The 22,539-nt window shown below is 60.5% G+C and overlaps 1 protein-coding gene across 1 annotated transcript; it reads right to left on the bottom strand.

Moving 5' to 3' along the window:
* Positions 1 to 1,696: 1,696 nt before the first annotated feature.
* Positions 1,697 to 18,829, bottom strand: TTLL12 (tubulin tyrosine ligase like 12). Its single transcript, XM_058741096.1, has 14 exons — positions 18,569 to 18,829; positions 14,846 to 15,018; positions 12,652 to 12,850; positions 11,691 to 11,850; positions 11,471 to 11,604; positions 9,271 to 9,347; positions 8,127 to 8,243; positions 7,851 to 8,045; positions 7,392 to 7,503; positions 6,406 to 6,557; positions 5,935 to 6,016; positions 4,157 to 4,225; positions 3,461 to 3,599; positions 1,697 to 3,096 (listed from the first exon to the last, which is right to left on the bottom strand). The coding sequence occupies exons 1-14, from the start codon at positions 18,743 to 18,745 to the stop codon at positions 2,945 to 2,947; spliced, it is 1,938 nt and encodes a 645-aa protein (XP_058597079.1). The 5' UTR covers positions 18,746 to 18,829; the 3' UTR covers positions 1,697 to 2,944.
* Positions 18,830 to 22,539: the final 3,710 nt, after the last annotated feature.

The raw sequence follows: 22,539 nt of genomic DNA, 5'->3' as shown, positions 1-22,539 counted from the left end.
AGGAAAACCCACACCTCATGGATGGGTCACGTCCTTCTGGGCTGTGCTCTTTGCTGGAGCTACTTCGTGCCGTTGAAATCTTAAATCTGGGCGTTTGTTTCCTTCTGCAGCTGACTGGCCATAAAGGACACAAGGCCATTCCCGCAGCCCAGGAGGGCTCGGCCGACCGTCCGCAGGGGCACAGCAGTGACTGTGGGTGTGAGCTGAGCACTTTAACGTGTGGTCGGCCACTCTGAACCCCGCAAGTGGAAGCCTCGTCTCTGGTGCTAAGAGGTTCTCCTACATTGGCGCCTCTCCAGGAGAGCGCCACCGAGTCCGGGGGTGTCGCTGTGGCCACGGAACATCACGGAGGGTCTTTCTAGATGTCACTATGAGCATCTTAAGCTTCACCTTTCGGATTTGTGTGGCTCTGTGGAACATTGGTACAACTGATACCGTGGCTGTGGCTCCCCGGTCAACTCCAGATGTCCTGCGCTTACAAATTCTCCGTTTCGATGAATTCTCAATGCAAACAAAAGGACTCCAGGGAAGATAATACCAGAAAGAGGCATTCCCCGGGGATAAGAACTGTCTCCATGGCAAGCGGTCTGGGCTTCAGGGACGGTGGAGGCCCTGCTTGATGCCCTTCCTTGGGGGTTGTCTGCGTTTCGCTGATCAGAGATGCGAGGACAGCTAGAGTGGGGGACAGCCCATTTATAATTAAGGAAAGTCTGGATCACGGGGTCTTCTAATCCCAGCCGTGCCTGCTCGGAATGTCCGGGTAATCAGGTTTTAAGTGGACTGGGAATGAGCAGAACTGCCACCCCTGATAGGCAGCTGGATGAACAACCTGGTGTGAGTGCCCACCCTGAGGGGCGCAGGAGGCCCCTTGCAGGGCACGCTGGGGAGGGGACCTCTGCCTTCCTGTCGTCAGCTCCATCACCACCAGGGGGCGTCGCTGCGCAGGCTAGCGGCGCTCACGCCCCTCCTGACACTCTGGCTGCCCTAAGAGGGGTTTAAGGTCTCCTCTCACCCCCGTCCTCAGGGTGAAGAAACGAGCAGAAAGAGACTCCCATTGCCTGAGGCCCCAGAAATGTGTGCCAGAGCTGGGGTTCAGGGCTCGCGCGAGGACAAGGCTCCTGGGCGTTGCCCATGATGAGCCTCAGCTCCACGTCTGTCCCCACGGCGCTCCGCTCCGCAACGGAACCGGTGCTGGGAAACCCAACTTTGGGTTGGGAACCTGCTGTGGTCTGAGTGTCCCCCCCGAATCCCTGTGTTGAATTCTAAGCCCCGATGTGATGGTCCTAGGAGGCGGGGCCTTCGGGAGGCCTTTAGGTCACAAGACGGAGCCCTCATGAGCGGGATCAGTGTCCTTACAAGAGACCCCGCAAAGCTCCCTTGCCCCTTCCCACCTGTGACCAGGAAGAGGGCCCTTATGACACCATATCCGCCGCCCCCTGATCCTGGGCCCCCCACCGGCCTCCGGAACCGCGAGGAAGGGAGTCCTGTTAAGCCCCCCAGTGGGGATATCTGGTCACAGCAGCCCAGACGGACCGGGACGGGGAACCTGGAAGCCTCACCGCGATCCCGTCTCTCCCATTTTTCAAAGCGCCAGTCTTGGTATTTTGGTTTTCTTCCACAGCCCAACAGGCAAACGGCTGACACGCTGCGCCAGGCCTGTGGTTCCAGGGCCTCCCAAGAGAAAGCGAGGCCAGAGTAGAGAAGGCATACTTTATTGTGATACGAATCGAGTCAAGGAGAGGACGGGACGCCAGCGGCCCTCCAGGGCGACGACCCGAGACGAGGTGCCCAGCTCTCGACACCTGTGCGTGGCTGGAGGGAAGGGGCGTCCCCCCGGCCGACAGGCTGAGGTCCTGGGTGACAGAGGCCGACAGACACAGCCAAGGAGACACAGAGATGGAGGCACAGTCAAGTCCACTTTTGCCACGAGGATCACTCTTGGCTTCAAAATGAAAGCAGCTCCCCGCTCCCCGGGAGGCGGACTGGCCCCCCTGCCCTGTCAGCGGGGCCTGGGCGTGCTGCGGCTACACACAGGCTGGCATCTGACTCCAGGTTTCGGAAACAAAAGCATGGAAAGGATAAGAAATTTCGATTTACTCCCGTAAGCGAAAAACTAACAAAACCCCAACATTTTGACTCTAGACTCTGGTGGAAGACGACATCTAACTATGATGCGAAGTTCTCCCTGGAATCATCTTTGTCGGCTCTCCACTGCCTGGTGCCCTGCTGCCCACACTTGTCCCCGAGGCCCCTCGTCAGGGAGTCCCAGCCGACGTTGGACGAGGGGGAGAGCGCTGCTGTGCCCGGCGGGTGGCGAGGTCTGAGGGGGCCACGGAGGTGGGAAGGACGGCCTGCTTTTGCCAAATGGAAAGGCAAGAGCGATCACAGGCAGCGGGCACGAGAAGCTTGCCGGTAAAGGTTTTGGTCGAGGTTGGGGAACAAGAAGGCTGGCAGGTTCCCAGGGGTTTTGGGGACACAGGGGTGCAGCGGGGGACCCCGACGCCCTGCCCTGGGGGAGCCACGACGCACAAGCAGCATCTGGAGAAGGAGCCAGCCTGGCCCCGTTCATGTTTGGGCTCCACAGGTGCTTCCGGGGAAGCCTGTTTGTGGGGACGCCTCGTCACGCTCCCCGGAACCCGTCTTCCGCCAACGCCCTGGAAACACGGCAGCCCGGGAACCAAACTCTTTGGAAAAGCCTTTGGCTGAGCAGAGATGGCGGTGAGGGGACTGTGCACGGGGGCCTGGCACTCAGCCCCAGGGGACACGGCGACCGGCCCTGCTCCTGAGTCAGGAGGCAGAGGAGGACCCTGAGCCCCCAGAGGCGGTGCTGGGGCCAAAGCTCGAAGGCGAGGCTTGTCCGAGGGAGGACGGGGAGGAGGACTCTGCAGAAGCGGCTCGGGGAGCTGAGGCTGGAGGACCCAGCCTCAGCAGGACCCGCGGGCACCTAGACCAGGCGGCTGACGTGGCAGTTGCTGGGCTCGTCCAGGTACAGGGTGCTGAAGACGTCGTTGAAGAAGGTCGGGTGGTACCTGCAGGCTCGCTCGCAGTCCGGGTTGAAGTTCACCTCCAGGATCTGTGGCTGCATCACCCGCCTCCCTGACGGCGCAAGAGCAAGGGCACCTCACTCCCGGGAGGGTGGGCTGGGCCCTGGCCGCTGGGGCCTCGGGGCACAAGGGCCCTTTCCTTTCGAGCTTCCCCCCGACACCACAGCCCACCGCCCTTCCTGCCTGCGCTCTGCCCTGGGGACCGCCACCCCTTGGTGGTGCACCCCCCAGACCAGACCTCCCGGCGAACGTGAGGCAGAGTACAACCCGAGGGGCCCTGACCGACAGGGGCAGGGAAGCGGGGACGCCCTCTCTGTCCCCTGGGGGCGCCGGCAGGGGGAGGGCTGGATGATCGGCTTTGGCTAAGTGGAGAGGGCGTGGTTTGGATTACAGGGCGGGGTGGGGGGGGGCCTCACCATCTGGACGGTCGTCCCACTTGAGCATGAGGTCGATGGCATACACAGCCCGGGATGAGGCATAGTCGCAGAGGCCCAGGGGCGGTGGCTTGGCACATGCCGCTTGGAACAGCTCCGTGAAGGCCTGGAAGATCTCACCCTGGGGACGGGGGAGGTAGGGCTGGGGGGCTGCGTGGCTCTGTGGCCGGGACCAGCCCCCAGAGCTGATTTTGACACGGGCTCCCTGCCTCCACATGGGCTGCGGCCCCAAATAGCCCAAGACCCCTCCTCCTGCAGCCTTCGCATCTCCACACTGGCCGCCCCCTAGGACACCGGCCCCTCACTCGTGGGTCCGACTACCGCAAAGCAGCCGGTCTCCTGCCTCAGAGCCCCCTGCTGCCCTCTGCACCGAAGCAGACAGAGGAGCACCAGAAGCAGCTTCTCTAAGAGACGGAGGCCAGCCTGTGTCTCCAGCCGTGTCCCTGCTGTCCCCTCAGGTTTGCAATTTCTGGGGCACGTAGGGCCTATTGCCATCGGGCTGTCCCCGTAGTGCCCCGAATCCCCTCCAGAGCACCCCACAAGGTCTAGAGTGGGAGGAGGGTTGCAGCTCACACCATCTCCTTCCCTAGTCTCGGTGGGAGGAGCAAAGACCCCTACCTGCCCGATGCCGGCCAGTGAGGGCAAGCCCCAGCCTCTGCGGCTTTGCTCAGGACTCACCTGGACGCTCTTCCAAGGGAATTCTGGGTATTGCTTCTCAAACTCAGGGATGAACTCATCATAGTGCACCTGTGACAGACACAGGGACCGTCACGCTCTGCCCAGGGCCTCCTCCGGGCCGGGAGCGGGGAGGCCTGTCCCACCTTAATTTGGGGCCTCTGACACTCGCCGGGACCACGTGTCGGTGCCAGCCACCTATCCAGCACCCCCACCTCTGGGCACAAATGGGAGGCAGGAGGCAGTCTGAGCTCTGGATCTTACTATAGACTCAGGACAAGCAGATTTACTTGTCCGAGCCTCAGTGTCACCGTCTGTAAAATGGGAGGATGCTCCCTGCCCGGCACTTATTTGCAGGGCTCTCGTGAGGCTCAAGTGAGATGCTTAATGCTGAGGGGTCAGCAGACTGCAAGGCCCGGGGGGACACAGCACCACGCCGGTCTCCATGCACGGGGGGCAGAGCCTGTACCCGCATCTGCAGGGCCCAGGCCGGAGCTCACCGCTCAGCACCAGCTCAAAGTGCCTGGGGACGGCAAGATCTCCCCAGGCCAAGGCTTCACCCCAAACACACCTGCATGAGCTGGCAGTAAGCTCAGGCTTCTTCCTGCAAAGGACGAGCCACGGTGGGCTCATTCACATCCTGTTGGACATGTGTCCCCGCACACAGGAGCTTCAGGGGAAACAGGACCCTTGGGGCATCACACAGTATACAGGGCGGCCCTCGGTTGTCTCAGAGACAACTTCCAACCGTGTCCTAGGGTCCCATGAGGGCTCAGGGTCCCGGGCGCCGGCCACCAACACAGCCCGGGACCAGAAGCAACCGCTGGGCGTGCATGTGGGCAAGGCCACTCCAGTCACACAGTCATGGCGAGGCGTCTCCGGGAGTGGTCAATGCAGCACGTTCGTGACTAGTGAACACCGCACGTGCCCCAAGTGTCTATTAGCAGGTGAGTGACGAGCCCATCCTGGGGATAAGAACACCCCCGGCCGCATTCAGCGATAATGATGGATCTACACACACGATGCTCAACAACAACAAAAGCCACAGAAGGATTTGCTCCATGGCATTTACACACAGACTCGTATAGGACGTGCAAAACAGTCCTTTGAATGATTTCGGGAGGTACGCACGCTGAAAAGAATGTGCCCGGGAAGGATAATCACCCCTTTCAGAGGAGTGGCTCCTTGTGGGAGGCAGGGCAGGGAAGGCCACCTGCAGGCCTCGGGCCGAGCAAGGGTGCGTGAGTGCCCGTGCCCTACTTCCTGCCTGCCTCAAACAGCAGGTCAGGGAACAGGGAGGGCCTCCGGGAGGAGGCAGCCTCTCTCTCCTCCCCTCCTTCCTCCACCCAGAGCCGGCCTCTGCCTCCGCCCAGGCCACGCCCACCTAGCCAGGTGCACTGCTGGCCGGCTGGGGTGTGATGCCCTCACCTTGAAGGGAGCCTTGCCCTGATGTCCCCTTGCTCACGGTGCCCAGATAGCACAGGGCACGGAGGATCCAGGCAGGGTCACAGGCCAGCAACAGCAGCAGCCGGCCTTGGGGGTGAGGGTGGCGGCACGTGTCATGCACCCCGTGCCTCCCCACCCCCACCCGCCCTTGTGCCGAGCAGATGCTTCCAGGGGAGACCTGCAGGCCACCTGCCGCAGGGCCCGGGGAGGCCGCGGGCACCTCAGACAGAGCTGCAGGGGTGCTGTTCTGAGATTAACACAGGTACCCCGAGTCCGCTCCTCTGACCGTCCACACAGCCTGCCCAGAGGACAAGCCCCGCCGCCCTGGTCTCTACCTGCTTCAGCACCACCTCCGGGTCGTAGTTCATGACAGTGAAATGTTTCTCGTAGTCGTCCAGGTCATCGAGCGCGAAGGGCCTGCGGGAGGAGCACGCAGACACGGGAGGGTCCTGAGCGTGGCCGCGGCCGAGCAGGGACACTGCCCTGAGCGAGCCCGCCGGACACCTGTCCCCCCATCGGCGCGAGGGGGCGGCCCCACAGAGCTTGGGTCAGAGCGAGCGATGAGCCAACCGTGAGGACGCCCCGACGGCCCGGACACGTCATTGCGAGACTCTGGGGTCGGTGCCTGTTCCGCAAGGACCGTCCCCAGCGATGGCTGAGGCAGGCAGGGCAAGAGCCCCCGCCATTTACCAGCTCAGCGGGCCACGTGCCGGGTGCGCGGTGGGGGAGCAGCCCAGGGCAGGCCTTCTGACCCCCGAGGAAACGAGGGGCCCCGCTGCCCACCCCCCAGCCAGTCTCCCAGTTACCGGTTGGAGAACCGCAGCCAGAATACGTCGTACACGAACAGCGTCAGGGGCTTCACCGAGCGCAGCAGCACGACGTAGCGGACATCAAACTTGACCTTCCCCACGTCTTCTCGCAGGAATAAGACTGGACTTTCAATGTATTTGGACACGACCTGGAGGGCACAGACGCAGGGTCGCGGGCGGATTCTCACCTCCCCTGGGCCAGGACCCAGTGCCCGGAGGCACCCCAGCCTCGCCCCATCCGCGTCCGTCCTCACTGGCTGCGGCTCGTGCGGGCCGTCACATTTCCTGGGGACGCAGGTGCGCTCCTGCCCCGGTCCCCGGAGCGGGCCGCTTCCCGTCCTGGGGTCCACGGAGGCGTGCGCACCCTGCACCTGGCTTCTTCCTCGGCCTTTGCACACCCTGTCCGGGCTGTGGCAAGTTCTGTATCTTAACCTTCACTTTAACCGAGGGAAAGGATCCCACCACTTTTTGGGTTTTGAAAACTGAATACAAATCCTCAGCCATAATCCTGCCGACTTCCCGTCCGCTGTCTGGAATCCCTGCGACAATCATCCCCGTGGCGCGCTTTCCTTGGCTTCCGCCCAGATGCACTACATCTCACGAAGCCCCCGACGCTGCCCCTGTGCCGTGTGTCCCTGCAGCAGCCTTGTCTGGGGCCCCGAGGGGCTCCCTGGCCTGGCCACCTGCCCCCTGCTCGGCGGTCACTCCTGGTGCAGCACGTGGGGACTCTGAGGTCAGACACACCAGGGGCAGCTCCGAGCAAGGGCTCCCCCATGTCACCCGGACAGTCACACAGCCCTTCCCTGGCGGCCAGGCTGGTGGAAGGAACGGAGTGTGGGCTTCAGAGACACCCGTGAGCCGAGTGACCCAACACCAGGACCTGCCCACACACAGGCCCTGACACCCGAGTCCCCTTTGCCCCACTGACTCGGTGGCCAGCCGGTGCACTGAGGGCCCCTTGCCCCCGGAGCGCCAAGGCCCACCTTGGGGGTGCTCTCGCGGTGCCGGATGACGCTGTGGAGGCTCCTGGTGATGTGGGTGTCGAGGCTGCGGGCCAGGTTCCAGGGCTTGCAGATCCAGTGGTTGTCCTGGCCCCTGAGAGCATATGGGGTCGGCTGGGCTGCTCCCCGGGCCCACCTTCCCAGGCAACGTCTCCCCAGGACCGTGGCAGCCCTAGGAAAGGGGCGCCCAACCTCCCGCAGGGAGCAGTGGCAGGTGTCACAGAGGGGGCGTTAGGGGCCGGACCTCAGGGAGCAAGGAGGAGCTCGCTCGGCAGGGGCGTGGAGAACTCCCCCGGCAGTCACGGCCGGCTGCGGCACCGAGGCCACGGTCAGCGCGAGGCCGAGGCGCGGGCCGGGGGGCCGGTCAGGACAGGTACAGGTGGGGTGAGGGCTGTAGGGATGGGGCGCATGTAGGAGTCTCCGCCTGGCGGGGGCTCTTACCGCCTCTCCCGCTGCTGGAAGTAGCTGACGAACTGGGGCAGCTCGGTGCGCAGGTTGAAGGTACGGGGCAGCCAAGCTGGGCCCTCGGGGCCCCCTGCCCGGCGCGCGATGGAGGCCAGGCAATCCTTCACGGTCAGCAGGTTCTCGCAGGGGAACTGGTTCAGCAGCACGTTGGGCCTCTCCTGGCTGAGCCTCCTGGAGGGCCGAGGGAAACGCGGGCAGCTCGGGGTGGCGAGGGGACATGGCCTGGCTGGCGGGGGGCAGCGGGGGGCTCACCTGTAGTCCTTGAAGTGGGAAAAGTTGTAGAGAATGTCCGCGTCCGCCTCGCTCTGGGTAAAGGTGAAGCGTGGGTGGGTGAGGTGGCCGAGCACCTGCTGGACGTCCGTGTAGACCCTACAGGGAGAAGTCGGGCTGAGCCGGGCCCCCGCCTATGCTCGCCACACCCCTGCCACTTGGGGGCGCCCCGCCCGGGGCTGATGTTAAGGAGGACGCGGCTGGGTGTAAATTCGACCCTGCGGTCCCAGCGCAGGCCCTGAGGGCGGACAGCCAGGGTCAGACTCCAGACCCTCTGCTTGCCTGCCGAGGGTGGGGCAACCACACACCTACCTGTGTGACCCCAGGTCCCCCCGTAAGAAGGGATCATGGCCTAGCTCACACTCGTCACTGGGAGGAAACGGGCTAACCCGAGTGTTTAACAAATGCAGGCTTTCCTCCCACGTGGAAGCAGGAAGGATGGACACACGAAGAACCCTGCCCTCAGAGAAGGCAGCTGGTGCCCTGGTGCCTACAGGTGAGCGTGTGGCCCAGACAAGTGTCCTGGATGTAGCCCCGTGCTCCACACCAGTGCTCACTGCTACCTGCCTGGCCCTCGCTGGCCCCGGGCAGAGGTGAGGACAGAGCCTGGGAGCCCGGTTGCGGGGTACGGCAGAGACAGAAGGCAGTCAGTCTGTGGCTGGACCAGGTTTGCGTAGACCGAGGGCTGGGCCCTGCCTCTGAGCCTGCCCTACACCGGGTGGGGGGGGGGGTCGGCACTGACTTTTACACCCTCACCTGTACATGGAGTACCTGCTTCCCCCCTGGGGTCCAGCCTGCACCTGCCGGCCTCGCATAACCCGCCGGCCCACCCCTGCAGACCCTCCTGGGCGCCCTGTGCCTTCACTGTCCGCACAGGCTTCCTGCCTTCCGGAGGGGCCGCTGCACGCAGGCCTGGCTATGACTTCACCCCAGGACACCCCCTCACTTTTCACGGCGCTCCCTCTGTGATCCTCAGACTCTGTGCCTAACACGTCTGTCACTGCCACGTCGCCAAGAGACGGCAGGCTTCCTGAGCGCCTCCCTGTGCCAGGCGCTGTCCTAGGGGTTGTGGGAGCTTGGGGAAGCGAGGGAAGTCTCATCACGAGCCGAGAAGGGAGCTGCGCACCTGAAGACGTGGTCACGGGGATATGCCACCGGACTGATGGCGAGTGGGAGCTTCTCCTTGTTTTCCTCCAAAATGGCCTGGAAGGAAAGCACCGAAGGTGGAAACAGACCCTCGAGAAAGGGAGCACGTGAGCACGCCCCCCCGGCCCCCACCCTGGCACATCAGGGTTTGAGATCTCAGGGGGCACACTCAGACCCCAGCCAGAGCCAGAGCCCTCTGACCACCCTGCCCCGGGATTCTGGGCCTCAAGGACCCACAGGTGCTGGACTGCCCGTTTTGTGTCAAAAAAAAAAAGAATCTTCCCGAGGCTCTCTCCAAATCACAGGCAGCTGAGAAGATGTCAGGCCCGTCCTGGGAGGGGGCTGCCCGGCCCCAGCGGAGCCCCGAGGTGCCGCTGGAAGCATAAGCAGTGTGGTGGTTTAAAACACCCCCACGCTCAGCAGCCCTGCGGAGGGGGCCCACGTGGCTGGGCGGGTGAGCGTCGTGGAGGCAGGTCCTCAGCCCCATCGAGCCTCAGCTGACAGCCTGGCTATGCAGGCAGGGCTCCGAGCCAAAAGCTCCCCCGACGCCTGTTCCACAGACAGTGGGGGTGAGATTACAAACGTCTGCTGTGTGAAGCTGCTGTCTTCGTGTCCCTTCTTATCCAGTGACAGCTAACTAATACCGGTTACCCCAGGGCTCAGGGCTCAGGGCCCAGGCCGATCTAGATGGTCAAATGGGGAAAAGCAACCAGGGGGTGACAGACAACCAGAGTTTGGCCCCATCGCCTCTTCCTGGGCAGTAGAGGGCATCCCAAGGAAAAAAAAAACCCTAATTCGTGAGTGCAAACTCCACTCTGCAGTCTTAGCTCCTGAGCCCTGAGGTCGGAAGGCCATGTCACCTGCTTGCTTGCCCGCTGAACAACCTCACCACCAGGAGGAAGTCTTCATCCCTAAGCAATTCTTAAGCCTTCCCCCCCCTTGCATTCACTTGTTCACTAAGCACCTACTATGTGCAACTATCCTACGAGGCTCAGAAACTCGCCTCAAACTCAAGATGAGTAATCACAGTGATCGCGCAGTTTTCCGCAGGGACGGTTCGACCGCCACTGGCTTACACGGAATCCCCCAGAAAGGTGCCAATAGTTCCATCATCATGGCCTCGTCTCTCCCAAGCAACAGCGCTCACGGAATCGACACTGCCACGCGGCGCGTGCCATCCCCACTCTTCCTGACTTGTCTACTCCTTCCCACGATCCTCTGAGGCGCTCGGTGAGCGTCTGATGTGCCAGTGTGGGCTGGGAAATTTCCACACACTGGGGCGAGGTTGGAAGCCTCTGCCCACAAGCTATCAGGCGCCCCTGGTATTGGAGCCCAGCTCCCCCACCAGCTGTGTGACCGTTTGCAAGTTACTCAACCTCTCTGTGCCTGTTTCCTCATTCTCAGTGAAATGGAGATAGAGACGGGACCTTAAGGCCTACTGTCGTGAGGATTATAGTCAAGCATACCCATAGGTGCTAACCACAGGCTCACTCGTGGCCTGGTTTCCAACTGGGACCAGCCAATGGGAAGCAGTGGCGGGAGATCAGAGGGCAGGGGAGGGAGGAGAGAGGGGCCAGGGTGTCTTCCCTGCCCAGCTCTGCCTGGTCTGGTAGTGGCTATGTTCCTAGAGGCTCCCCCTTTCCTCCCCTGCCCTGGGCCTCCCTGACCCCGACTCCCTAATTTGCCCAAGAGGCCGCCACAGAGCACCTTTGTTGCTCGTAACAGTGACGCCGATGACTGCTTGCTGAGGGCCTACTGTGCGCCAGAAAACGCGCCTTGCAGTGTTCGAGTCCAGCGTCTTCATGTTCCCGGTGAGGGGGGTGTCGGGGGAGGAGGAAACGGTACCGAGTGGGGGTCTGTAACCAAGCCGCATGGCCCACGCTATGCCCCCCAGTCCCGGCGAGGAGTCCCCGAAAACGAGGAGGAGCAGCACGGACGACCAGCAGCCGCAGCTCTCTGATCGCCTGAGAGCGTGGTTCCCAGCAGCCGGCCCCTGGGGTCTGGGCTCAGGGCTGGCAGCTCCTGCTCACTGCCTGGGCTCTGAGCCCGTCTCTCCGGCACGCCCAGACTCTCCGCTGCCCCCGCGCTAGCCAGCTGGCGCTCAAGAACATTCGGTGACCGAAGAACATTCCAGAAGCCACCAAGCAGGGAGGCCCAGGGTCGGAGGGGGACGGTCACACCTGGTAGTGCTGGTCCGGCGGCTCGGGCGTGGAGGAGCTGACGTCCAGCATGTCGGCGGGGACCCAGGGCAGCAGCCTGCACTTGCGGATCAGAGGGTCCGCCTCTCCGTAGGCAAAGTCTCGGGTCACCTCCTCTGCATCAAGACATGTGGCCCATCAGGAGGCAGCGGGAAGCCAGGGCCGGGGCCCATCCCTCAGGGCGGGCGGGGGTCGGACTTACCGCCCGTGTCCAGGTCCCTCAGGGGCCACAGCAGCGTGTAGGCCACCTGCTGGGGCATGTAGAAGAAGGGCGCGGTGGCAAAGCTGGGCGTGTCCGAGTGCTGGATGCGCGAACCGAACTCATCCATGATGTACCACACGGGCACCTTCTCCTCGGCCGTCTGTAGGCGGAGCACACACAGCCTCCTGTGTCCACCGGTCCGCCTGCCTGCCCCCTTCTGTGGCACATCCTCTCTCCCAGCTGCCCATTCACCCGAACGGCGGCCCGTCTACACCCAGCTCCCAGAGCCTGGAGCGACTATCACATGCACCTTTAACCGGGGGCCTCCTGGGCCGTTCTGGGCTGACTGCAGCGATCGCTTGTGTGGGACAGGTGTTAGACCACGGCTGCATGGACGTGTCTGGCTTTGTGCGTGTGGCAGGGAGAGAGCGAGGGAGGCTCCTCGGAGGAGGGGACATCTAAGCTGAGACCCCGAGAAACAACTTTTGTCTCTTCCCAAACTAAAAGTGGCAAGGGGCTGGAGTGTGAGGGTGAGTCTGGGGATGCTGGGGGGGAGGGGCGGTCATGACAGCAGGGACTCGACTCTTCTGGAGTCATGAGGAACAACTGAGGGCTTTCACGGGGACGGGACAACAGAATCTGAAAGCATCAGGAAACAGACAGCCAAGTCACGGAACTCAAGTCTACGGTCAGAGAGAGGCTGGTGTCCCACGAGCTCAAAGGCCCCCAGATACACGGGTCCCCAGCGCTGGGTGGCCCAAGGCAGACTAACAGGCCCACGATGAAGCCACAGGGAATGAGGGGCCCCACGGAGAGGAGTCTGCTCACCCCAGGGTGACGGCTCCTGGGGCCGGGCCCTGGCTCTCCTGGGCTGCCCCTGACGGCCCAGGGCCGTGAAGGCCCCCGTCCCTGTCCGTCGCCCACCCCCCCCCCCCCCCCCCCGGTCCAGCTGCCTGCTCACCCCGTGGGACAGCTGGTAGGTCTGGTTGAACCGCCACATCTCCTCCAGCACCAGGTCCACAGCCTCCGCGCTGGGCAGCTCGCCGTGGAACTCGACGCCCATCAGGTTGGCCATGCGGTGCAGGAGCCCGGGCACCTGCTGCAGCTGCCGACGCGCGTGCTCCACGCGGCACGTCCAGGCGTGGTCGATGAGGAAGATGCTGCAGGCACAGACCAAAGGGGGCCGTGAGGCTGCCCCACGGGCGCGGCAAGAAGGGCAGGACGGAAGGGGCCAGCAGGAGATGCTGAGGAGGGAGAGGCCTGCAGCTGTGGCCTGGGGAGGTTCCTCTCCCTCTTCCAATTCTGAAAAAGCCAACGGGGTCCCCGCATCCCATCCGTTGGACCTTGCCTCCCATCAGTAGGACCCTGCCTCATACCCGTGGGTCCCTGCCTCCCATCAGTGGGAGACCCTGCCTCCCATCAGTGGGTCCCTGCCTCCCATCAGTGGGCTGGTAAAAGAACCAAATGCGACCAAACACACAACATGCTGACCACACACCGTGTACTTGTGTTTCTGCCGATTGCTATTCATCACTGTAACAACAAGTGTCTTCAACTGGATTTGGAACTGCTGCACAGGTGTATGCCCCACTCCTCGCTGCCTGCAGGCCCGGCACACGGCAGGTGCCCAGCAAAGGCAAAAGCTGCCCACGGCGGAAGGCCAGCGGCAGGCAGCCGTGCACAGAGGCCGTCACTCGGGGCTCACTCACGCGTGCCGGGGGCTTCAGGGCACTTCCTGGGAAAGCCCGAGGCCTTTTTGTGGGAGAGGCTTCAAGTCTCCACACATATGGACAGCTGTGCCCCGTGTGGTCCAGTCCCCCTGGAAGAGCCCAGAGGGGCGTGGCTGCACGGCCCTCACACACGGCGGTGGGAGGGCGTTGGAGGGCCAGGCAGGCATCCCTACCGCGCCACGGGGCCCGCTGGGCCAGGACGCTCCGAACACACAGGCGTGTGGTTTGCCTGCCGGGCCACACGGCCCTCACCTCCACTCCCTCGAGGAGATGAAAGGAACAGCAAATGCTCTGGTGTTTCCTCTGGGTGGCAAGATCAGCAGTGTTTATTTCATTGTGCTTGTGGTACTTTTTGTTTGCATACCCGGCAAGAGATGGAGATTTATCCTTGCCCTTGTGCGCAGGGGATACAACCGTAGGATGCAGGGCACCCAGCCGAGCTCCAAGGTGGGATACCTGGGGGTGGCCCCGGGCAAATGCTCACCAGGGGGGGGCGGACACAGCACATATGGAGAGAGGATGAGGTTGGAACCCGGCAATCAGAGGAGATTCACGAGGCTCTAAAGGGAGAAAGGCCCAGGAGCAGGGAGGGCTGTGGAGCTGAAACCAATGTCCGGAGCTCCAAGCCCAGGACTCCGCCCGCATCCCCTCCTGAACCTGCCCGGTGGCTGCTGGGCGGGGGCCCCAGAGCGGCACGGCCGGGAACAGAGCAGGTGCGTGCGGAGGCTGCTGCGCTGAACTTGACGTGAGAGGTGAGTCTGCAAGTTTCTGAGCGAGAGAGCGTGTGGGTGGTGGTGCCTGGCTGCTGTCATGACCTGTGTGGCCTCTCCCGCCCCCTCACAGGCTGGCGAAGGAGGCCAGAAAACCTTTGCAGAAGAAGAGGCCAGCCAGACCCTTCCCGGACACAGAAGACCCTGTCCCTACGGACACAGGGGCCCGGTGACCTCGAGAGGCCGGCAAGTTTCCTCCTTAAGGTTCCAAGAAAGTGCGGAGGACGGGCCCGCCATGGCTGACGACAGCTTCTTTTGGTCCCTGGGAGGCAGGAGTCCTGGGTTCGGTCTGAGCTCCGCCCCATCTACCCTGTGGCGCTGGGCCCTGGTGCCCCCCGCCTGAGAAGCCAACCAGACCACAATGCTCACAGTCCGGGCATAAAGCCCTGGGAGAACCTGTTTATGTTTCCTGGGCTCCACCCAGACCCAGATCCCATAGGACCGGAGACAGGCCTTCAGAGAAGGCCAGGCTCACAGGTAAGGCTGCCTTGCACCCACACACACGCTCTGAACCAGCTGGCGAAGAGGCCAGTGCCCGGCACACAGAAAACACTAGTGCCTGAATTTACCGCTTCTGGCCTTGGTGACCCCCCAGGAAGGAGCCCATCCTGAGGGCCACGGGATGGACGACGGGCGTCTGGCCTGAGGCTCCTACCTGTTGGGGTTGGCCGCCTGGAGCCCGTTCTCGCTGGTCACGATGACCTTGTAGCAGAGCTCGCTGCCGGGGTTGGGCTTCTTCCTCCGCACTTCCCGGGCTGCCTCGCCCTCACTCTCCTCCTCCACCTCCTCCACTTGCATGATCCCGAACATCTCCCCGGCATCAAAGACCTGGGGCCACAGCAGGCGTGTTGACGGGCTACCCACCATCCTGCCCCCCCACCCCCCCAGCCTCAAGAACCAGCTAAACCCCTTGGGAGAAGCAGCACCTATTTATTATCCGACTACCCATCTTACAGATGGGGAAACCGAGGCTCCTAGAAATCAGTCAGGACTGGGACCTAACCGCCGTCACCAGCTATTGTCCAAAGTCCCTCAGCCCGGGACACCTGGTCTTGGAGGTAGGGCCGCACGTACGGGGCGGAACCCTATCTAGTCTGGTCTTTACTGCACAAGGAGAGGAGTCCTGAAAGGCAGCGGGTGGCCCCGGTCATGCCAGAAGTGAACGTAAGAGGTGGGGTCTTGGTGGCAGGGGGTCCCACCCCAATTCCACCAGAAGAGCCAATCCTATACCAAGGCAGCTGAGGCAATCCTCAGCTGGAAACAGGTGCCCTGGAGCCTCCCACAGCCACCACGCCTGCCCAGACAAGAGGCAGTCTGGGTCTGCACAAAGCGGGGCCTTGGCCTGTGGTTGGAAGATAAGGGCCCGGGTCCTTAAGTTTCCCTGCAACGGACAGTGCCAGCCCTGTGCAGCCGAAGTCAGCCCTCTCCTGCGTGCTCTGGAGCCAGGCTGCCCCCTGCAGCCACAGTCACGCACTGTGTCGGCCACGAGTTGGCAAGGGGCCTCAGGGTAGATTCTGGAGCCAGCCTATGGGGCCTTGGACAAGTCACTGAACCACTGTGCCTCAGTTTCCCCATCCCTCCAACGGGAACATCAGAACCTGCCTCAGAGGGCTGTTGGAAGGATTAAATGATTAAGACACGAAAAGCTCAGAAGCGCCTAAGCCCGGCAAATGACGCAGAAGCACTTGCTGTCATCACTGCACTTTGGAGACCAGTCTCTCACCAGGGAGGAAGGCATCCTCTGCCTTCCAGGAGAGCTGAGTGTTAAACCGATAAAACAGTGCACGGTAGGTCCCTGGCACAGAGCAGGGACTCCACGAAGGCCAGTTCTCCCCCCAAACCTACTTCTCATGACTCTGACAGAAAAAAACTGCATTCCCAGCAGAGAGAAACCAGCTACCTATTCAGGCACAAGCAACTTTTTCTGTGCTGGGCAGGTGGGCACTTTGGGGTGTGAACGTGGACCCCTCATGATCTTGCCTAGGGAGCTGGCAGCCGAGTGGCACAGAGGAGTAAGGTCGGGCCGTGTGACAGGCCCAGGTAAATGGTGCTGGGGCCTGATGGGAGGGGAGGGTTAAAGCGGGGGAAGCTGTGGCTAGGGGTGGTGGTCAAAGGACCCCAGGCAGGGGGGCACAGAAGCTGGGGGTAGGGAAGGCTGTGGAACCAGCCAGGGCCAGGCTCCTTGGAAGACAAGGGGAGCTGCCTCAAGCCAGGCTCCCTAAGCTGTCCGAGCCTGGGGAAGGCTGCCACCTCCCTTCCAGCACAGAGCTGCTCAAAGGACTGGAATTCACACCCTGGGTTTCAATCTAGAACCCTAACTCCTATGTGAGGGAGGGGCACAGTGGGGCAGTATAAGGCCTGGGGATAGAGGGCCTGCCTTTGGTGGTGGTGGGGTGACCATGATCCCTTCTGGGTTCAACTACAGAAGGCCCTAAGGGTGTAATGAAGGGGTGTGGTCTTGCAGCCAGGAAGTTCCTGCCGGCAGCGGGAGTTGCAACTTATTTTAAAACACTCCCCACCTTTTCCAACAAAACTGACTTGAAGTAAGGCACCAGGGCCACGGGCCCTGCGGGGAGTTGGAGGGGCCCGGTCCCTGTTGGCAGGTGCCCACCCCCACACCTGGCCCCCAGCGGCAGCAGGCTTCACTGAAGACAATGGGGGCAGGTTTGGGTCTGGCGATGTGATGACTCACAGCTCTGCCCATAACCCCTAATGGCAAGGGAGGGTCATGGAAAAATACTGTTTGCCCCTTGGTAGAGCCACAGCGGCCAGTGCCAGTGCGGAGGGGACGCTACACTCTGGTGACCGCCCACCATGTGCTGTGGCACCTGCTGAAGCTCATCTCCTGCCTCCCCACCCAATCCCCACTGAGACTGTGGGAGCTGGGGCCCTGTTCCACCGTCGGGCTTTCCAGATGGAGACTCTGGCTTAGCTGGACCAGTGACTTGTCTAAATGAGGGTTTACTGCCCATGGAGGCTCGCTGGACTGGGGCCAGGGGGTTCTCCCACATGTGTGCCTTTTACCCAGCACGAGGACCTTCTTATCCTAACAGATTGGTGGGGTCCCCAGCACATGCCTGGGACCTGAACCAAGTGCTCAGGAAACACTGGTAGAATTGAGAGGGCAAATAAAACAGGGGAAGGAAACTCACTGTTTGCTACGAGAGGTAGGTATGTACTGAATGCCACTGACATTGCGTCTGTTTTACAGCAACTATGTGTTAGGAGCAGGAGGGTACCTGGTGAACCCCGATTTCCCACAGAAAAACTGGCTGGGTGGGTGGGGTGGGGGTGTGTCCAGCAGCTAGGCTTGGGGGACAACCTCTTCCTGGATCTGGGGGTCCCTTTCATCACCTGTGCCCCTCGGTCAGTCTTGGCCCCAGGGAGCAGCAACCCCCCCCCCCGCCCCCCCCCCCAAGAAGAGCCTAATTGCAGCTAAGAAGGCCCCACTAGCTGGCCTGTTGCTCTGGCTTCAGCACCTGGGCAAACTACCAAAAACCAGGGACAGCTCTGATCAGCCAGCACCCGTGGGGTGCCACACCGGAGGCCCAGGCTAGATAAGACTAGTGAGAAGGGAGCTGTCCCCACAAAAGGGCACAGAATCTGGAAGCATGTCAGCCCTTTTCTTCCTTTCTGTAGAGTCCTTTTCCGTCTCCCACAACCTCGGTTTTCTTTCATTTGCAAAATGAGGGTGAGCGGGGGGGGGGGGGGGGGGGGGGCCTCAAATCGAATGATGAAACATGTAAGAGTTCTATGGCCCCAATAGTTCAAGCCACACAAATTCATGGGGCATCTATTCTCCTTGAAGGAGTGGCGGAAAGCAAGGCACAGGTTCCCGAGTCTGACAGACTTCAGGAGGCTCTTCCTCTTCCCGTGACTCAGTTTTTTCAACTGCACAATGGGGATGTGTGTGGGGCTCGGAAGCGTGGAGAACTCAGTACAGGGCCCGGCACAGAGCAGGAGCCCCAGGCGCTGGCAGGATCGGGGCCCCAGGCACTGGGCTCTTGCCGCCACTCTTGGGCCCCAAAGTCTAGGCACCTCCTAAGCTGCCAAGGAGGCACCATCTAAGTCGGTCGTCACGGCGTTCGTGCTCTTCGCGCCTCTCCCGCCTGGTCCCCGCCGCGCCCCAGCGCCGACACACCCCCAGCGCGTCGCCCCCGGGCCTGCCTACCTGGGCGCAGGACGGCGCCTTCCCCCCTCCTCCCCCAGGCACCCTAGCAGCCTCGTCGGCAGGAGACCCCCGGGGCCCCCTCCCCTGCCTCCCCACCGGCGCACCTGGCCCGGCCTCCCCTCCAGGGCCCCGCCCGCAGCCACACCCTTGCCGCTTCCCCGGCTCCGCTCGGCACCCCGGGTCCTCCCGCGTCGCCCCAGCCCGCACCTCGTGCTCCAGCTTGTGCAGGAGGCGGCCCCAGTACCGCTCGGGGACCCCGGACGCGCGCAGCGCCGGGCCGTGCAGCGCCGCGAACTCGGCGCGGGCCCGCGCGCCCTCCTCCGGAGTCAGGCCCGGGCCGCCGCGCTCGGCAGGCGGGTCCCCCGGCCCCCCGTTGGCCTCCATGGCGCCCGCACCAGCGCCGGCGCCGAGTCCCACTCCGCCGCCGCCCGCGGGCCCGGCCCTCCCGCCTCGGCCCGCCCGCCCCGCCCTCCTCGCGAGCTCCCCGCGGCCCCCGCCCACCGCCCGCCCGGCGCCGGCTCGCCGCGGGCCGCCGGGGGCTGAAGCTCCGGGAGCCGGAGCCGGGGCCCGGCCGCCCGGCCGGCCGAGGGGCGCGTGCGCGAGTGCGTGAACGCGCGGGCTTGCGCGGCGAGGAAGCGGGCGGGGCGGGGGGACGCGGGCGCGGGGCGCGTTGGGGACTCGGTGCTGCCGGCGAGTGCGCACGCGCGTCTGCTGGGGGCGGTGTTTTCTCTCTCGCCCCGCGGCTGCCCCGGGGCATGCCGGGAGCGAGGCCGTGCGGCTTCCACGCGGTCGGAAGCGGAAGAGACTCCAGACACCGTCCAAAAAGGAAACTGAGGCCTGGAGTCGGGGCCGGGCCCGGCGCCCACTCCGCTTGGAAGGCTCGCAGACGCCGGGGGTGGGAGGGGGTCTCGGGTTCTTTTGAAGGCTTCACCGGAGTTCGGTGCTGCCGCGTAGTGGCGCTTCGATACCCGTAGTGTGGATTCAAAATGTACATTTATTCAGTTAAACTCAGAGGGTTTTTTTGTTTGTTTTGTTTTAAAAATTTTTTTAAATGTTTTTATTTATTTTTGAGACAGAGTATGAGCAGGGGAGGGTGTTTTGTTTTTAAACAAGTGGAGGTAGTTCAAAGGTATTTCAAAGTGCGATTACAGAATTTCAAAAATCATTCTTTGAGCGTTGTGTTTTCAAGTTCTTCTGTTGCTTTATAGGGCTACGTTTCATGACCTTGTTTGCAATTTTGCAGTCGTAATTTGCTACAAAGCTTCAGGACTTTTGTTTTGGGGTTTTTTGCGGGGGGGGGGGTCCTTCAGTGGCCGAATACTTTGATTAAAAGTTTTAAACCGAATTTGGGTAGAATGCACCATTTCCGAGGACTCGTTAAATGTCACTAGGACACTTAACGGTGGTGTACCAAGGCTCACCCTTTCAAAGTGCCCTTGTTGAGGGGCCCAGAGAAAACCCCCATGTACGAGTACAGTTTTGTATCTACCATTGCCTTTTTTTTTTTTTTTTTCTCGAGAGAGAGAGAGAATGAGCAGGGGAGGGACAGGGAGAGAGAGAATCTTAAGCAGGCTGCACACCCAGTGCACAACTTGACTACAGGGGGTTTGATCTCACCACCGTGAGATCATGACTTCAGCCGGAATCAGGAGTCAGTCGCTTAATGGACTGAGCCCCCCAGGTACTCCCCTACCATCACCTTTGTCACACAAATTTTGTAGCTCAGTTATTCTAATTATGAAAAAAAATATTTGTCAATTTTGGCAACTATGATTTCTAATCCAATTTACAGCCTGTTTGGATGAAATCATTACACCCGATTCCAAGTGCGTTTCTGCTCTGTGGGGGGTTCTTAATTTAGTGGGAACGTTAGTCCCTCTCTGCTGTGCCCATCACACTCTAGATGGGTATTATCATTGCAAAAGAAATGCAGTCTGTGTTCAACTTTTTTACTGAACTTAGCTGAGTAGCATTCCCTGTAATGTTGGGTTTTTACTTTGTGATGAGACGTGGGCAGGGAGAGAGAACTGTCAAGGAATTCTTGAGACAGTTTCGGTGCAAAAAGGTGGTTGTATTAAAGCACAGGGACAGGACCCGTAGGCAGAAAGAGCTGCGCTGGCCTTGTGAAGAGTGATTGATCGTATGGAGAAGGGAGGATAGAGATAAATGAAGTTCCCAAAAGGATTTTCAGATGTTTTTTAAAGAAGACTTACAGGATCCTGGAGATCTGGCCGTTGTTAAGCTAAGATTGTTTTTTGTCTCTAGCAAGGCATTCAGACCGTTGTGAGTTCCTTGAGGAATGTCATTCTCTGCCTGTGTCAGATAGTTATGAACGGGCTGCAAGTTGTAAGGCCACTCAATTTCATCTGCATTTCTTTTGCCTTCGTTCTCCTTGTCACTTTGGACAGAATATATTTCCAAAAGCTTCATTTTGATTCCATAAATTGGATGGAAAAAAAAAATGGAACCATCTTAGGATTTTTATATTACATTGGCATCCTCTGTGGAGTAATTCCTCAGCCAGTGGGGCCAATGCATCTAGAGTGATGGCTTTGCTTCCCACAGGAGAATGAGAGAACTTGGAATTGGAACAATGAGTGAAATTAATGTAGAAAAAGTCATTTGATCTAAATGAAGTCATGATTTATGCAGTGACATGTCAACCTGCTTCTGTGACCGCACGTGTTGATTCATTTTTGGGGCACAGTCTTCGAAAATAACTCCCAACTTTTGAAGTAGATGGGATGCTTCTGAATTGGAATTGTGTTATCTGACGTGGCTTGTGGTTAGTGACATCTTTTCAACCCCCATGGTGGAGGGTAAAAGTTGCCCAATATTTTGTGGAAGTTTCTATTTCATAACCAACTTTGACGTCGGGCTCTGTGCTGACAGCGCGGAGCATGCTTGGGATTCCCTGTCTCCCTCTCTGCCCCTTCCCTGCTCACTCACTCTCTCTCTCTCAAAATAAATAAACTTAAAAAAAAAAGCGAGAAAAGACGTAATCAACTTTGAGAAATGGAGATTCAGGACTTAATTTTAAATTAAATGTGGACTCCTCTTTTGTAAGTGTCGTGCTCCTGAAAAGATCTATTGCACTATAAGAAAAAGTACTACTTAGGGGCGCCTGGGTGGCTCAGTTGGTTCAGCTCAGAACTTCAGCTCAGGTCATGATCTCACGGCTTGTGAGTTCGAGCCCCACGAGCCCCCTGTCTGTGCTGACAGCTCAGAGCCTGGAGCTTGCTTCGGATTCTGTGTCTCCTTCTCTCTCTTCGCCTCCCTCGCTCACTCTCTCTCTCTCTCTCCTTCAAAAATAAATAAACATTGAAAAATTAAAAAAAAAAGAAAGAAAAAATACTACTGAACAAAATATAAACAAAAACCCCGCATCCCATACGAGAAGGGACAGACAAACTGCCGAAGCAGGAGTGTTCAGTCTTCTCTGCACAATCCAGAGCAGAGCCTCTCAGCCTCGGTTTCCCACGCACATCTCGTGCATGCCGACCCTGTCCTTTCCCTGGCCTCCTGCACCTTGTGAGCTATAGAATAGGTCACAACTCAGGTGGCAGGTAGGCAGGGATGGCAGGACCTCACTGTGAATATTCAGTGAATCACAGTATTATTTGTAACTGGGTAAGAATGAAACTACTTCACTGGCCTGATCATCACGAATAAGAACTATGCTATATTTTTGACCATGCACTGCGGCCTTATGCCCACGTAGATAGCATATGTCCTACTTCTTTTCTTTTTCTTCGATGTTGATTTATTTTTGGGAGGGAGAGCACAGGCAGGAGCAGGGGAGGGCCAGAGAGAGAGGGAGACACAGACTCCGAAGCAGGCTCCAGGCTCTGAGCTGTCGGCACAGAGCCCGACGTGGGGCTCGAACTCACGGACCGTTAAGATAGTGACCTGAGCCAAAGTCGGACGCTCAACTGATGGAGCCCCCCAGGCGCCCCAGCATACGTCATACTTCTAATAGTTATCTTATTATGAGCAACTCTGTGTTGCACTGGCTGAAAACCCACCTGTCATCCCTGACACCACATCTTCCTCCCCTCCGTGTAAGTCTGGAGTTTATCCACTCCAAGGGACGTAAATCCAGCTCGAACTGGCTTAAAGATAAAGGGTATTTAGGGGTGCCTGGGGGGCTCAGTCAGTTAAGTGTCCGACTTCCGCTC

This window comes from Neofelis nebulosa, chromosome 8 (genome assembly GCF_028018385.1).
Source record: "Neofelis nebulosa isolate mNeoNeb1 chromosome 8, mNeoNeb1.pri, whole genome shotgun sequence".
In the NCBI taxonomy this organism is placed as follows: Eukaryota; Metazoa; Chordata; class Mammalia; order Carnivora; family Felidae; genus Neofelis; species Neofelis nebulosa.
Note: the sequence above shows the minus strand (reverse complement) of the source record. Positions and strands in the feature narration are given on the sequence as shown.

Bases quoted from the DNA above. Each gene is read 5' to 3' on its own strand.
- TTLL12 (XM_058741096.1), bottom strand. From the start codon at position 18,745: ATGGAGGCCAACGGGGGGCCGGGGGACCCGCCTGCCGAGCGCGGCGGC. The intron at 12,851-14,845 runs GTAGGAGCCTCA...CTGTGCCTGCAG, and splicing joins CAGGCGGCCAACCCCAACAG to CATCTTCCTCATCGACCACG. The intron at 6,017-6,405 runs GTAACTGGGAGA...CTCCTCCCGCAG, and splicing joins TGGCTGCGGTTCTCCAACCG to GCCCTTCGCGCTCGATGACC.